The sequence below is a fragment of the Chelonia mydas genome, chromosome 19, assembly GCF_015237465.2.
Source record: "Chelonia mydas isolate rCheMyd1 chromosome 19, rCheMyd1.pri.v2, whole genome shotgun sequence".
Lineage (NCBI taxonomy): Eukaryota > Metazoa > Chordata > Testudines > Cheloniidae > Chelonia > Chelonia mydas.
This window is the reverse complement of record NC_051259.2, coordinates 2,788,495-2,801,087: the sequence shown is the minus strand read 5'-3', so window position 1 is coordinate 2,801,087 and position 12,593 is coordinate 2,788,495. Positions and strand designations below refer to the sequence as shown.

Below are 12,593 nucleotides of genomic sequence, written 5' to 3'. Positions count from 1 at the left end.
AGGAGATTCCCCCGCTCCCCCCGGCCCTGTCTGACACCCCATCCTGCTGCAGGGGTCTCTCACATGCTGCCAGGCTCCCTGCTCTCAGTGGGGCGTCGGGATGCGCAGGAGGTCTGCTCTGTCAGGCTCGCCTGGCATCTGGGCCAAGGGCGCCCAGACCTGCCCCACAGACAGCCCTGGAGCCCCGGCCTGAGTGCCACGTCCCTGCCTCAGGGCTTCGCTCTGGCTGCCAGCCTGTGCCGCTCAGCAGCTGCTGGCTCGGTGCAGAGGAAGCCCCAGCTCCCACCTCCAAGGCGTGGGGCTGCCTGGAGCACTGTGGGACGAAACCTTCCCGGGGACTCTCCTCCCAGCCGTCCCATGGCCGGTCCCTGGCTGGGACTCCTGGCAGTAGCTGAGCTGCTCCCCCTCCCCTGCACCGCCCCGGGAGGGCTGACCCCAACCAGGGAAAGCTGCAATGAATTATATGAGAGGGGGCAGTTCCACCCTGGGGCAGCCCCTCGGGTGGGCTGAGCCTGCCCTGGCCCATGTCTGAGATGGAGGTTAGTCCCCAGCCCCTGGCACTCTGATGCAAACTCTCACCGCGCCATGCGATGCAATAAGCCGTGCTCAGAGAGGGCCGGGACTGGAGCAGGACAGGATCGAGTGGCCACTGGTGGAGTCGGGGGGCTGGGTTCAGTGTGTATGTTTGGGGGGAGCCTGTCTAGTGCCTGTGGCCCACCCCCTCTCGCACACCCCCCAGCCTCCTCTCCAACCAAACTCTGCTGGCGCCAGCTACGCTGTGCAATGGGGCTGGGATTCGGGAGAGGCGAACTGCCCTTTGACCCCAAGCTGGAGTCCCCAACCAGCAACTTCTGAGCCCACCCTGGCACCGCCCCTGCTCCTGGCAGCCTCCGGGGCCAGACACAGACCTGGCTTCTCAAGAGGCCCAGCTGTACGGGGCCCAGGTGCGTCGTCCCAAAGCACCCAGCCTGGTCCTGGCGGAGGAGATCCCTGTCTGATGAGCAGAACCACTCACGGGCCGGGCCAAGCCAGAGTGCCATGGGGCACTGATGCTGTTCAGCGCTCCCTCCAGCCAGTGCTGCCCCTGGGCAGAGAGTCCAGCACCTCCGGTGGATGTTCCAACAGGTGCCAGCTCTCAGTGGATCCCAGCAGCTGTCCTTGTGCCTCCTGCGTGCTGCTCCCAGGGCTCTGTCTCCTGCCTGCGCTGGGCTGCTCTGACGCTGCCCCTCCACCCCTGCAGTCCTGTGCTGGGAGCAGACCTCCTCCCGGAGCCCCGGCCTCCGCCCCAATGCCCACATCCCCGCCGAGGGGAGCTCCGTCCCGCCACTCGAGGGGCGCACGATGCTGCATGCCTGCATGCAAGGTTCCCCCGGCTTCCAGCCGCCGTGACCTTAATGCCCTTGTGTCTTTTCCCTCCTTTAGGTGCGAGCCGGTGCTCAGTGTCCGCTGTTAACCTCCCCAAACACGTGGACTCTATAATCAACAAGCGGCTCTCCAAATCCTCCGCCACTCTCTGGAACTCTCCCAGTAGAAGTAAGAGACCTTTGCCTTTCCCACCAGTGCATGGGGCCAGTGGGGAGAAGCAGCTGAGGGAGCTGACCCCAGCTCCAGCCCAGCACTAGGGAGATGCCCCTTTGAGTGCCAGGCAGTGCCCATCCCCCCCAAACCCTGCCCTCGCAATGTGCCGCCCGTGGAGAGGGGAGAAGCCGTTTGCTGTTTTTTCTTGCAGGAAGAGCCAGGAGCCCGCAGGCGTCTCCTCGCTTGCTGGGTGAAGCATCCTCCCCGGCCTGTCAGCGTGGCGCTCTGCCTGTGACTGAGGGCTCTGTGACCCAGGTCTCCAGTGGGGAACCAGCCGGTTCTCTGGGGAACCCCCCATGTTCGGTGGGAGCTGAGGCCATGTTCGGGCATCGCCCCCCACCCTCGGCAGCTCTCACTCAAGGGAGCCGAGGGAAAGCTGCACAGGGCCGGTGAATTCAGCAGCTGAGGGGCTGATGCCAGATGCACTGGGGTCCTTGCTGCCCCTCGGGTGGGGGGGGCGGGGGGGTGAGCAGGCCGGGTGCTTGTGATGCTCTGTTAGTGTGACCGGCATGTGGGGCACCTGGGGTTGCATGTGTGATCCGGGGGGAGGGGGTGGGGATGGCGCTGCTGTGCTCAGAGCATGGGGTCACGGTTGGGCTGCCAGCAGCTTGGGCTCCATCGGCTATGGGGCAGGGTGGGGGGGTTGCTGAGGGATGGCGCCCTCCGGACTGCTGGCCTACGGCTGGCCCGTCCCCACCGCAGTGCTCGGGGGGAGAGGGCCTAGCTCTTGGTCCGGCTCCGCCCCGCCCTGGCAGCATGGGCCACGGGGGCCTGGCGGGTGGAGCAGGAGTCTGTATGCGCCGTGCCCCTCCAGACGGGCTCCGAGGCAGGGCGGCTCGCCGTGAAGAAGGCTGGCAGTGCCAGGCCCATGGCCGCTGTCTGCACGGGCTGCCTGGCTCTGCAAGGAGCTTGCCCGAGGAGCCGGAGCCCTGTTCCCAGCCCCGCACCACGGCTCCCCGAGCCAGAGGACTATTTATAACCCCCGAGCTGCTGTTCTGTTTGCCAGTTGCCTAGTGATGGGAGTTTGCAGCCCTCCCGTGCCACGGAGGTATAAATAACCCGAGCAGCTGATGGGGTGGTGACTGGCAGGGGCAGGGCTGTCTGAACCTGGCTCAGCTGCCCCACGGGGGCTGAGGGGAGCTGGTTCTGCCAGGGGGTCAGCTGTGAGCGGGCAGGCTGCAGAGCTCTGTGCCAGGGGCTGAGCTGCCCTCCAGGCCTGTGGGTCAGGGCCCAAGCAGCAGGTGCGGCAGCCTGCTAAACCCCAGGGCACATGGGGGCGGGGGTCTGGGTCTCGGGGCTCAGTGGGACAGAGGTACAGCTGACCCCTGAGTTCAGGACTTTCTGTCTCCAGGAGTGTGATGGTCTGAGCCCAGGGCCTGACCCCCAGGAGCCATGGGGCTGTGTTAGCCAGGCGTGGTGCCAGGGGAAGGGGCAGAGAACTCGGTGTTGGCGGTCCTTCTCTGGTGCCCCCCTTTGTCACTCGTGTCCCCAGTTCACCCGCCCTGGCCTGGAGGGTCTTTGCTCCCCCCCATGAGAGGGATTCCCAGGAGGGGTGCTGGCTCGTGGCTGAGGCTGTTTTCGGGGTGGGGGTTGCAGTGAAGGGACAGATGGATCCCAGCAGGGCCCAAAATGGGGATGGGTGGGGGGAGACTGCCAAGGGCAGCACATGGTCCTGGAGCTGCGGTGCCAGCCCTGTGGAGTCGTCGCACTCGGAGCATCGGCCCGCGTGGCTGAGCAGGTGTTCGCCGTCCGGGGGCTGAGCTGGGCCCAGGGTCCATGGGGATGCCAAAGCCAGTGCCTCCTTCCCCCACAGCCGGAGTGATGCAAGCCATGGGTCTAGGCCCAGAGCCGGCCACCACGGTGTGCAGAGGCCTTGGGGATGAGTGCCCTGCCCAGCTCTGGGGAGCTGGCATGGGCAGTGCCTATCCTGTTGTCATCCTGCTGCACCGTTGCAGGCTGGTCTCCTCTTACTGTGTACATCGGTCTGCCCATCTGGCCCCAATTTCACTGGGGCTTCCCTGTGGCGAGTGCCAGCCTGGGGAAGGTGCTGGCCGGGGGCAACCTGGGCAGCAGCAGAGTGAGCTATCCCGGTCCTGCCCTGGCGGGGCCCCAGAGCAGCAGGAGAGAGGGCTTCATGCTTGGCTCAGTCGTTGGCCCTCTGCTGAGACCGGGCTGCGCGAGAGGGCGGCTCTGCAGCGGACAGGAAGGGCCTGGAGGCTCCTTGCCCAAGCTGGCGGCACGTTGCCCTGGCCCCTGCAGGGCGATTCCCCCTGCACCCCGGTGGATCAGGAACTGCAGGCCTGCCGGGCTCCCGTCCCTTCCCGTGCTGTGTGGGCTCTGTGGGATGCCCGCCGGGAGAGTGGCTCAAGCAGGGCCCACGGGCTGGGGTGGGGGCGAGCAGCCCTAGGGAGGGGGCTGCTGGGAAGGGCTCTGCCCAGCTGAGCCTCTCCAAAGGTCTTGCAGGTGGGACTGCTACCAGGGGGGCACTGGCAGGTGTCCGGGGGCACCGGGGCCCTAACCCAGGCCCGCCGTCACTCGGGGCGCTCTCCGTGGGCTTGGGTAGGCGGAGGGCTTGAGGTGTCACTGAGGCGTTGAACGGGCTGGCAGCAAGTAGGCCTGGGAATGGAGATGGTGGGGGAGGGGTGGGTGTTTAGCCAGCTGGTGCCAGCATGGACCCAGGGCCTGAGGGTGGGGGCGCACCTGGGCCCGGAGAGGCGCTAAGGTCCCCCTCCCCGAAACTCTTATTTCTTTGCCAGACCGGAGCTTGCAGCTGAGCCCCTGGGAGAGCAGCATCGTGGACCGGCTCATGACGCCCACCCTCTCCTTCCTGGCCCGCAGCAGAAGCGCCGTGACGCTGGCCGGCACTGGCAAGGAGCAGGGTAAGCTGCGCCCCGCGGGGCAGCCGGGGGCGCGTGGAGCAAGGAAAAGCCAAAGCCATAGGGCTGGGCAGGGGCTGGTCAGCACGAGATCTTGTCCAAGGAGGCGCCTGGTGACTCAGTCCGTGACAAGCTGCAGTCAGAGATGCAGCCGGCCGGCCTCGGTTCTCCAAGCTTGGGGGTGGGGTGGGGGAGCAGACAGCGCGTTTTGGGGGCGGGAAGTGGCTTCTGCTGGGATCCTGGGCCCTGCAGAGCAGTACCTGGACCCCGGGGAAGGGCACACTGACAGCGGAGGGCAGCTGGGTGTCTCTGGAGGATGCTGGGTCTCTGGCGCCTGTGCCCTGGTTCCCTGCTGGGGGGACAGTGTGGCCTTATGGTAACCTGCCTCTTCTCTCCTACTGCCCCCCTCCCACCCCGCCTTGCACTGTCCTGGGCACGTCTGCACCCAACAGCCCCTTTCTGGTGACCCAGCCCTTGAAATCCGCTCTGGAGACCATGGGCAGGGGCCGGTCGCTCACTCGCTGGCCCCTGGGGCTGGGCCTGGCAGGGTCTCTGCTCTGTTGGGTTTGTGCCTCTCGGCTTTGCATGGCTGGGGATTATCCCCCAGGGGTCCGGCTCCCCGCCCCCAGTCACCACACCAGGGTGCCCTGGGCGCTAACGCTGTGTGGCAGGGGGCTAGTGGTCTCAGCCCGGTCTGTCCCCAGGCCTCTGTTCCTCTGGAGACCTCCACGTGCCGGGGTCCCCCCACTCTGGAGGAACAGCCCTGCAGCCTGTTGGCTGATGATCCCTGCCCCTGCCAGGGCGGCCAGCCTGACCGTGTGTGCTCTCTGCCCCCAGCGGTGCCGGTGTGCCCCCGCTCCGCCTCCACCAGCCCCCTCAGCCCCTGCAACAACCACCGCGTGCAGCGCCGCTGCTGGGAGTGCCGCAGGGCGGTGGCCAGCAGCCCGGACGTGACGCCGCGCCGGAGAGCCGAGTCCTCGCCCGTGAGTGCTGCCCTGTCCCCGAACACAGCTCTCCCTAAGCGCGGGAACCAAGCGCCTGGCTCCCCTGGGCCCCGGGGTCTGCCCCCTGGTGTCTGGGGGACGGGGTGGTTTGTCGGGCAGGACCCCGCTGCAGTCAGCCCATGACGGGCGCTGGCCAGACAGCAAACCCAGCAGGAACAGATCACATTGCTGCTGCTGCCTGCCACCCACCAGCCAGACCCGACCAGCCCTCGAGGGACTGGCCAGCCCTTAGTGTCCCCTGCAGAGCAGGCCTTGCCCCTGGGGGGTCTCAGAGCTGGCATTCGGGCTGTGCCCCATAGAGACAGCCCAGTCCTGAGCTGCTCCCAGACCCTGGGCAGATCTCTGTGCCTCGGTTTCCCCTCTGTACCAGGGGGTGACAGCCAGGGGAGTGTGAGAGATTCGTGTGCCCCCAGCCTCGGCCCCACCTCGCAAGGAGCTGGCAGGTCGCCAGCCCCTCGTTATCATTCTCCCTGCTCCTGGGCTCTGATTTCTCTCCTCCCCCGCACAGAAGAAGAAGGAGAAGAAGGACAAGGAGCGGGAGAACGCCAAGGAGCGGAGCGCCCTGTCTCGTGAGCGGGGCCTCAAGAAGCACCAGCCCCTGCCCAGCAGCCAGCCCAGATTCCCCCGGTCCGCCGTGGACAGCAGGTCAGGAGCTGCCTCGGCCCGGGCACTGTTAGCCACTCCACAGCCGACTAGCCGAGAGCCATGGGGCCCTGCCAGCGATGCTGGGATGCGGCCTGCCTGGGCCCAGATTGGGGGGCTCTGCAGGGCCCTGGGCCACTGCTTCGCGCTGTGGTGGTGCCAACTGCAGGCCACAGCGCAGTGGGCAGGCTCAGGGTGGGGGCATCCGCGGTTCACCTTCATGCTTTGTTCCTCTTCGTTTACAGCCCGGGGCCAAAGAACCGGCCCTCATCGCCTGCCACCCCCAGCCACCGGCCGGCTTCCCCCAGCCCAGGCCTCGGCTCTCCCCACAAGCCACCACTGCCCCGCAGCGCCCACTCCTCCCGCAAGGGGCGGCCCAGGGCCAAGGAGGAGCGCAAGGAGGGCGAGAGCCAGCTGAAGGCGCCTGAGAGGAAGGAGGAGGAAGAGGAGAGGGGAGCGGCCTCCCCGGCCCCGCCTGACACCCCCAAGACTCCTGGGCCCGCTGAGCAGCCCCCAGGTCTGAGAACACGCACCCTGGTCCAGCCACATCTCCCAGAACCCCCGCCGGCCCCTCGCAGGGTCAGGTGGGAAATGGCAGCTCCACCCCCGCCAGAGCCCGGGGCCCCGAGCCAGCGGGCATCTGCTTCCAGCGCTCGGGTGTGAGCGCGGTTCTTCCTGCATCAAACAGCTTCACGCCTCCCTGCTTGGGAATGGCGGGAGTAGTGGGTTGGAGGAGGGTGCTGGGAGCCAGGACTCCTGGGTTCTATCGCTGGCCCTGGGGAGGGAGGGAGTGAGAGCCAGGACTCCTGGGTTCTACTCCCGCTCTGTGAGGGGCGTGGGGTCTAGTGGTGTAGAGCAGGGGGCGTGGGCGCAGGACTCCTGGGTTCTGTCCCTGGGGAGGAAGTGGGTGTGATGAATTTGTTTGTGACACTGTGCGTTCTGCAGGTACTGCTGCCCCCTCCAGCACCCCCAGCCCCACGCCAGCTCCTGCCACGCCTTCGGGCAAACCCATGGCGGGCACCACAGACCGGGAAGAGGCAGCCCGGCTCCTGACAGAGAAACGCCGGCAAGCCCGCGAGCAGCGTGAGCGTGAGGAGCAGGAGCGCCGGGAGCAGGAGGAGCGGGAGAGGTCAGTGGCTCGGCCCCGCAGGGTGGGGGGCTCCTCTGTGCCTGCTGGGATCCCCCGCCGTGCCCAGAGATGGGGAGGCAGCGCTCACCCCACTGCCAGGGGCCCCGATACCCCGCAGTGGGCCTAAGAGGGGCCTTTGGAGCTTGGCACTTGGGGGCGCTGACTGTCCGCAGGGGCAGACCCTGGAGCAGCCCTGCCCTGTGCCCCATCCGGCTGCCTTGGGAAGCCTCCGCCGTCTCGCAGGCCGGGCAGGTCGCGGCGGTCGGGGGGCAGGGGGACTGAGGTGCCGTGTGCCGTAGGCGCCAGAGGGAGGAGCAGGCCCGGCGGGAGGCCGAGGAGCAGGCCCGGCGGGAGGCCGAGGCCCGCCGGCTGGAGGAGGCGCAGAGGCGGCAGCAGGAGGAGCGGCGCCGGCAGGAGGAGCGCCAGGCCGAGGAGCGGGCCCGAGCCGAGCAGGAGGAGATGGAGCGGCTGCAGAAGCAGGTGCAGGTGGCAGAGTGGGGCGGGGGGTGGGCACGTGGGGCGCGGAGGAGGATGGGGGGCGAGGGGAGGGGAGGGACGGGGAGGGGCAGGATGGGCACAGGGCGGCACCATGGAGTGGGCAGTGGCATGGGGTGGGCAGGGCGGGGGTGACACAAGGTCCGGGCCCTGGGCACAGACACCCCCCCCATGTGGGAGGGAGCCACGTACCTGCCCTGCCACCTAGTGGTGGAGAGAAGCACCAGTGGCCTGGAATTCCCACGGGGCAGCTGGCGACGCCTGGCCCTTCCCCGGCGGGGGGCTGTGCCAGGCTGCGCCCCAGCTGCCCCACAAGCCTCCAGCCCTGGCCCCCCCGCCGTTCCCGCCTGAACTCCCCCCACAGCACTGCCGGTGCCCCTCACTCCCAACCCGCACCCCTCGCTGTCCCAGCCTGGGCCTGGCTCCCGGCTGTGTTACCCTGTGCCGTCCCCGGCAGGGCCAGAGCTGTGCCCGGGCTATGCACACAGGGCGGGGTGCAGGGGACCCCCGCTGGACACTCACTCCACCTCCCCCGGGTGATGGCTGGCGAGGCCCAGCGGTGGGAAACGGCCCCTCCTGGCGGGGCAGGGCCCTTGCCTGTGTGCTGACCCTGGGGGCTGGCTCCCCCCTGTCCTGCAGAGAGAGGAGGCGGAGGCGCGGGCCCGTGAGGAGGCCGAGAGGCAGCGGCTGGAACGGGAGAAGCATTTCCAGAGGGAGGAGCAGGAGCGGCTGGAAAGGAAGAAGGTGAGCGGTGGGATGGGGTGGGGTGGGGTGCACAGGAGGGTGGCAGGGTGCATTGCAGGGGAAGTGGGGCCGGGTGGGGCAGAGAGCAGGGGAAGTGGGGCAGGGTGGGGGCAGAGAGCAGGGGAAGGTGGGGGTGGGGTGGGGAAGTGGGGCGGGGAGAGTGGGGCAGGGTCGGGTCGGAGAGCAGGGGAAGGTGGGGGTGGGGTGAGGAAGTGGGGCGGGGTGGGGCAGTGTCAGGGTGCAGGGGTGGAGCCCAGGAGGCTGACCTGGTCCAGGCGGAGTTGGGGAGGGGGAAAGGGGTGCAGTGGTGCAGGGGCGGTAGGGCAAGGCAGAGCCCTGGGGACGGGGAGCAGCACAGTGCAGAGGGTGGTGCCCAGGCGCCGCACCGATGGCAGCTGGGACTCTGGGGAAGCGCTCGGTGAGCTGCCGGGTCAGAGCCCCTGTGCCCCGGAGACCAGGTGTGAGGGGGGCAGCTGCCAGCGCTTTCCCCAGGGGTGTCTGGTGCAGTGGGGGCAGCTGCCCCTGAAGCCCACATTGGGTCAGCCAAGCAAGGTTGGACCCATCGTCCTGCGGAGCCCCGAGCCCAGCTGGGCAGAGTGGGGGGTGCCAGGCGAGGGCTCTGGGACTGACCCACCTTCTCTCTCCGCAGCGGCTGGAAGAGATCATGAAGAGGACGCGCAAGTCAGACGCGGCCGATGCCAAGGTGGGTACCTGTGGGTGCAGCATGCCAGCGAGCGCCCTGCTGCACGTGGGGCTGCCCATCCGGACGCCCTGGTGGTGGCCATGCCACGCGGTGATGGGCCGGGGGGGAGGTTCTGGGCCCAGCCCCTCCTGGTTCTTTGGTGAGACCTGGGATGCCGCATGCCTGACTTCTGTGCCCAACCCTGCTGGGCTAGGGCTGCCTCGGGTGGGTGCAGGAGGTGGGGAGTGGGCAGATGCCAGGGCTGTGGAGGTCACTGCCCCCATGGGGGCTAGCAGGCTGCCCCACATCCCAGCAGCCTCTGGGATGGGCCTGGAGGAGTTGGGGTCTCTCCCCTGGCTATGCCCGCTCCCCCTCAGCATGGGGTCCCGGCGGCAGGGGTCCCAGTGCCTGCCAGCCCAGGCCTGTCCCGGCCCCTCCGCTGGGCCTTGGGACATAGTTCAGTGCGCTCCTCTCCCTCTGCAGAAGAAGGAAGAGAAGAAAATGGTGAATGGGAAAGAAGCCAAACGGGAGGCTGACACCAGCCCAGGTAAACGCCGAGCCTGGGGCCCTGCAAAGCTGCTCCCCTGCCAGGCTTGCATGGGAGAGCCCCTGCCCCAGCCCACCCCCCACCCTGCCCTTCCAGGCCACACTCCCCTTTGCTCCGTCCCTGCCCCTCCGGGCCGCATACCCCTGCCCCTCTGGGGCACACCCCCCTCCATCCCACCCCGCCCCTCTGGGCCCCGAGCGGCACACTCCCACCTCCCTCGTCCGGGCCTGGGCAGCACACCCCACTACACCACCCCTCTGAGCCCAGGCATCCCACCCCTCCACGCCCCAGACCCGTACACACGAGGCCAATCATGCAGGGCCCTCCCATGGCCCAGCCCGCCCCACTGGCCCTGTGAGACACGCAGCCCAGACCCACAAATGACACACACCAGGTCTCCCTGGCCAGGTCTGTGTGGGATGCCCACCCCACACTGTCCCACAACCCTACCCTGCCGGGCCTGAGCATCCCACCCCTCCTGGGGTCCAGTCCGGGTGGGACTGACCCATCTCTGCTCCGGTCCCCAGGCTGTGGGAAGCGAACAGGGCCACTGGCGAAGGAAGAGGAGCTCCCTGAGTCAGAGACACCCAGCACAGAGAGCCAGGGTGTGCGGATGGACCCTGTCCCTGAGGGGCCGCAGCAAAGGTATCTGCCCTGGGGGGAGGCACCGGGCAGGGCAGGGGGAGCTGGGACCACGCCGGGGGCGGCTGGGAGCGCCCTGCTCCGGGGCCGGGGGGAACTGGGACCATGCAGGGGGCTGCTGGGAACCCTCAGCCCTGGGGCCAGGGGGAGCTGCAGCTCTGCAGCCTGTGAGGGTTGGAGTGAGGGGGTTGGGGGCTGGGCTCTGTGCACCCCCCTTCTGGGCTCACTGCAGCCCCCCCATTTCCCCTCACAGCCCCCCCAGCAAGGACGCAGCGCCCCTGGTGAACGGTGTGCAGCCTGGCAAGCACGAGAACGGCTTTCCCGGCAAGGAGGTGGGCCAGGGCGTGCTGGAGCTCTCTCCGCACAGCGGCAGCGTCGACCCCATCATCCCCTTCGGGGACAAGGAGCCCTTCCTCAAGGCGGCCGTCGTCAAGCCCCCCCAGGTCACAGGTAGGAGCTTCCCCTGCTCACCCACCCGGCCCCAGCCAGCCCGCTCTTGCCGGAGCTTGTGCCCACCCTTCGTGGATCCTCTGCATGGGCCCAGCAGGGGAGGGGGGTGTGGGGCTCAGTGGAGAGGGATAGAGCCCCAGCAGGGTGGGGTTGGGGGTGGCCCAAGCAGGGTTTGGGGGAAGAGGCTCAGTTTGGCCCTGGAGCAGATCCTGGCAGAGCGACAGCATCAGCCTGTAGAAAACCTGGGCAGCACAGGGGCCGTCCCCTCCTCCTGCCACCGTGGCCCCTTGTGTCCTGGGCCATCCTGCAGGGTCACCCCCTGCCAGTGCGGCCACGGCCGCCGGATGCTGTGCGCGGAGCCCCGGGGCAGGCATGGCTCTGCCCGCTGGCCGGGCTGGCAGGCAGTGTCCGTGAGCCACGCTCGCCTAATCTGCCTCCCCCGTTCTCTCGCCCTCTCCCCGCAGAAGTGCTGTAAGGGGCAGATGCATCTCCCTGGGCAGAGTGCCCCCTGGTGGCCTGCGCCGTGGCTGCCTCGGAGCGGGGGCAAGGAGAAGTGCCAATTCCGGACTTTCTCACAGAACTATAGCTGTTATCAGACGAAAAACCACGTCACTCCCACCTACCACCCCATGAAGAGGATGAACCGGGCAGGGCAGGGGGCCGGGACGTGCCCCCCTCCCACCAGCCCCAGGGACTCTTGATTTCTCTTTTTGTTCGTTTTTAACATGCACCTTATCAGACTGACACCCCCGCCGCTCCTAGCGGTTCCCACCGTGCCGCCCCCCCCGCTCCCCCCCCCGACGTGTGGTGTAATAATGTAGTTATTTAACTTGCTGGGGACAGTGTATGTGAATAATGTAAATAAAGCTCCGTGTGACATCAGGGATGAGCGCCAGGCCCAGCTCTCTCTGTGCAGAAGGCAGGGCCTATCCCGCAAGCTTGAAGGGCGCAGGAGGCTGGCACTGGCCGGCTGTGTTCAGGGGTCTAGGGTTTGAGCTCATTTAACCTCCCGTAGCCGGGCCCAGCCAGCTGCTTGGTGCCACTCTGACCACTACCCCCGTACGACGTGCTATTCTCCTGGGCCGCCACGGGCGCGGGTGTCGGTGCTGTGTGTGTGGGAGGGGGCCGCCGGGGCTGCGCCCGCCTCGCTCGGTGCCATTGTGACAGTGTTATGCATCTGAACAATAAAACGGAAGAGCCGCCCCGCCTCCGCGTCTCTGTGTGCGCTCGGAGCCCGCCGGTCGGCCCCGGCCCCTCGCTGTCTCTGCCTCCTGCTCTGGGCTGGGAGGCGACAGCGTGGGCAGAAGGGAGGGCTCGGGATTCTCTTACTATCTCCAGCCGGTGACGCCAGCGCCTCGGACCCGAAGCTGGAGCCAAATGCACATGGCCTCCCCCTGCCACGCTGAGCCCAGTGCAGGGAACCAAGGGTCAGCCTGGCCTTTCCCAGCCTGTCACCCCTTGCTCTTTCATCTTCTAGCTGTGAGAGGTGGTGCTGCAGGGTCTGAGCTCTCCTGCTACATCACCGCTGCCGTCCAGGAGATGGCAGCAACCTTTGTGCTCTTTATTCTCGCTGATGGGGCGTGCGATCCCAGCAGGCCCTGTCTTCTCTCCTAGTCAGCTGCCAAAATGCGCTCCCTGGTGCAGCTCCGCTCCGGAGCACTGACAGGGGCCCCAGGATTAGCTACCGGAGACTGAGCCCTAGCCCTGGTGCAGCTCCACTGAGCGCAGGAGGTGCCAGAAAGGAGCAGAGCAGGACCCTGGAGCTCCATCCAGCAGGAGCTGAGACACACACCCGGAGCCCATT

The 12,593-nt window shown here is 67.9% G+C and overlaps 1 protein-coding gene across 3 annotated transcripts in view; it reads left to right on the top strand.

Annotated features, from left to right (window-relative positions):
• The window catches only part of MAP7D1 (MAP7 domain containing 1), a 37,883-nt gene extending 25,874 nt beyond the window's left edge, over window positions 1-12,009 (top strand). Inside the window, exons 6-18 of one of the 3 annotated variants that reach the window (XM_037881926.2) lie at window positions 1,423-1,533; window positions 4,335-4,457; window positions 5,292-5,437; window positions 5,970-6,103; window positions 6,346-6,617; window positions 7,046-7,229; window positions 7,529-7,709; window positions 8,364-8,468; window positions 9,118-9,171; window positions 9,634-9,697; window positions 10,225-10,342; window positions 10,593-10,789; window positions 11,254-12,009. In XM_037881926.2, the coding sequence (XP_037737854.1) occupies window positions 1,423-1,533; window positions 4,335-4,457; window positions 5,292-5,437; window positions 5,970-6,103; window positions 6,346-6,617; window positions 7,046-7,229; window positions 7,529-7,709; window positions 8,364-8,468; window positions 9,118-9,171; window positions 9,634-9,697; window positions 10,225-10,342; window positions 10,593-10,789; window positions 11,254-11,264 (1,700 nt within the window). In that variant the 3' untranslated portion in view covers window positions 11,265-12,009. Of the gene's footprint in view, window positions 1-1,422; window positions 1,534-4,334; window positions 4,458-5,291; window positions 5,438-5,966; window positions 6,104-6,345; window positions 6,618-7,045; window positions 7,230-7,528; window positions 7,710-8,363; window positions 8,469-9,117; window positions 9,172-9,633; window positions 9,698-10,224; window positions 10,343-10,592; window positions 10,790-11,253 lie in introns of all 3 variants that reach the window. The other 2 variants (XM_037881925.2, XM_037881927.2) reach the window with 2 other exon arrangements.
• Window positions 12,010-12,593: the final 584 nt, after the last annotated feature.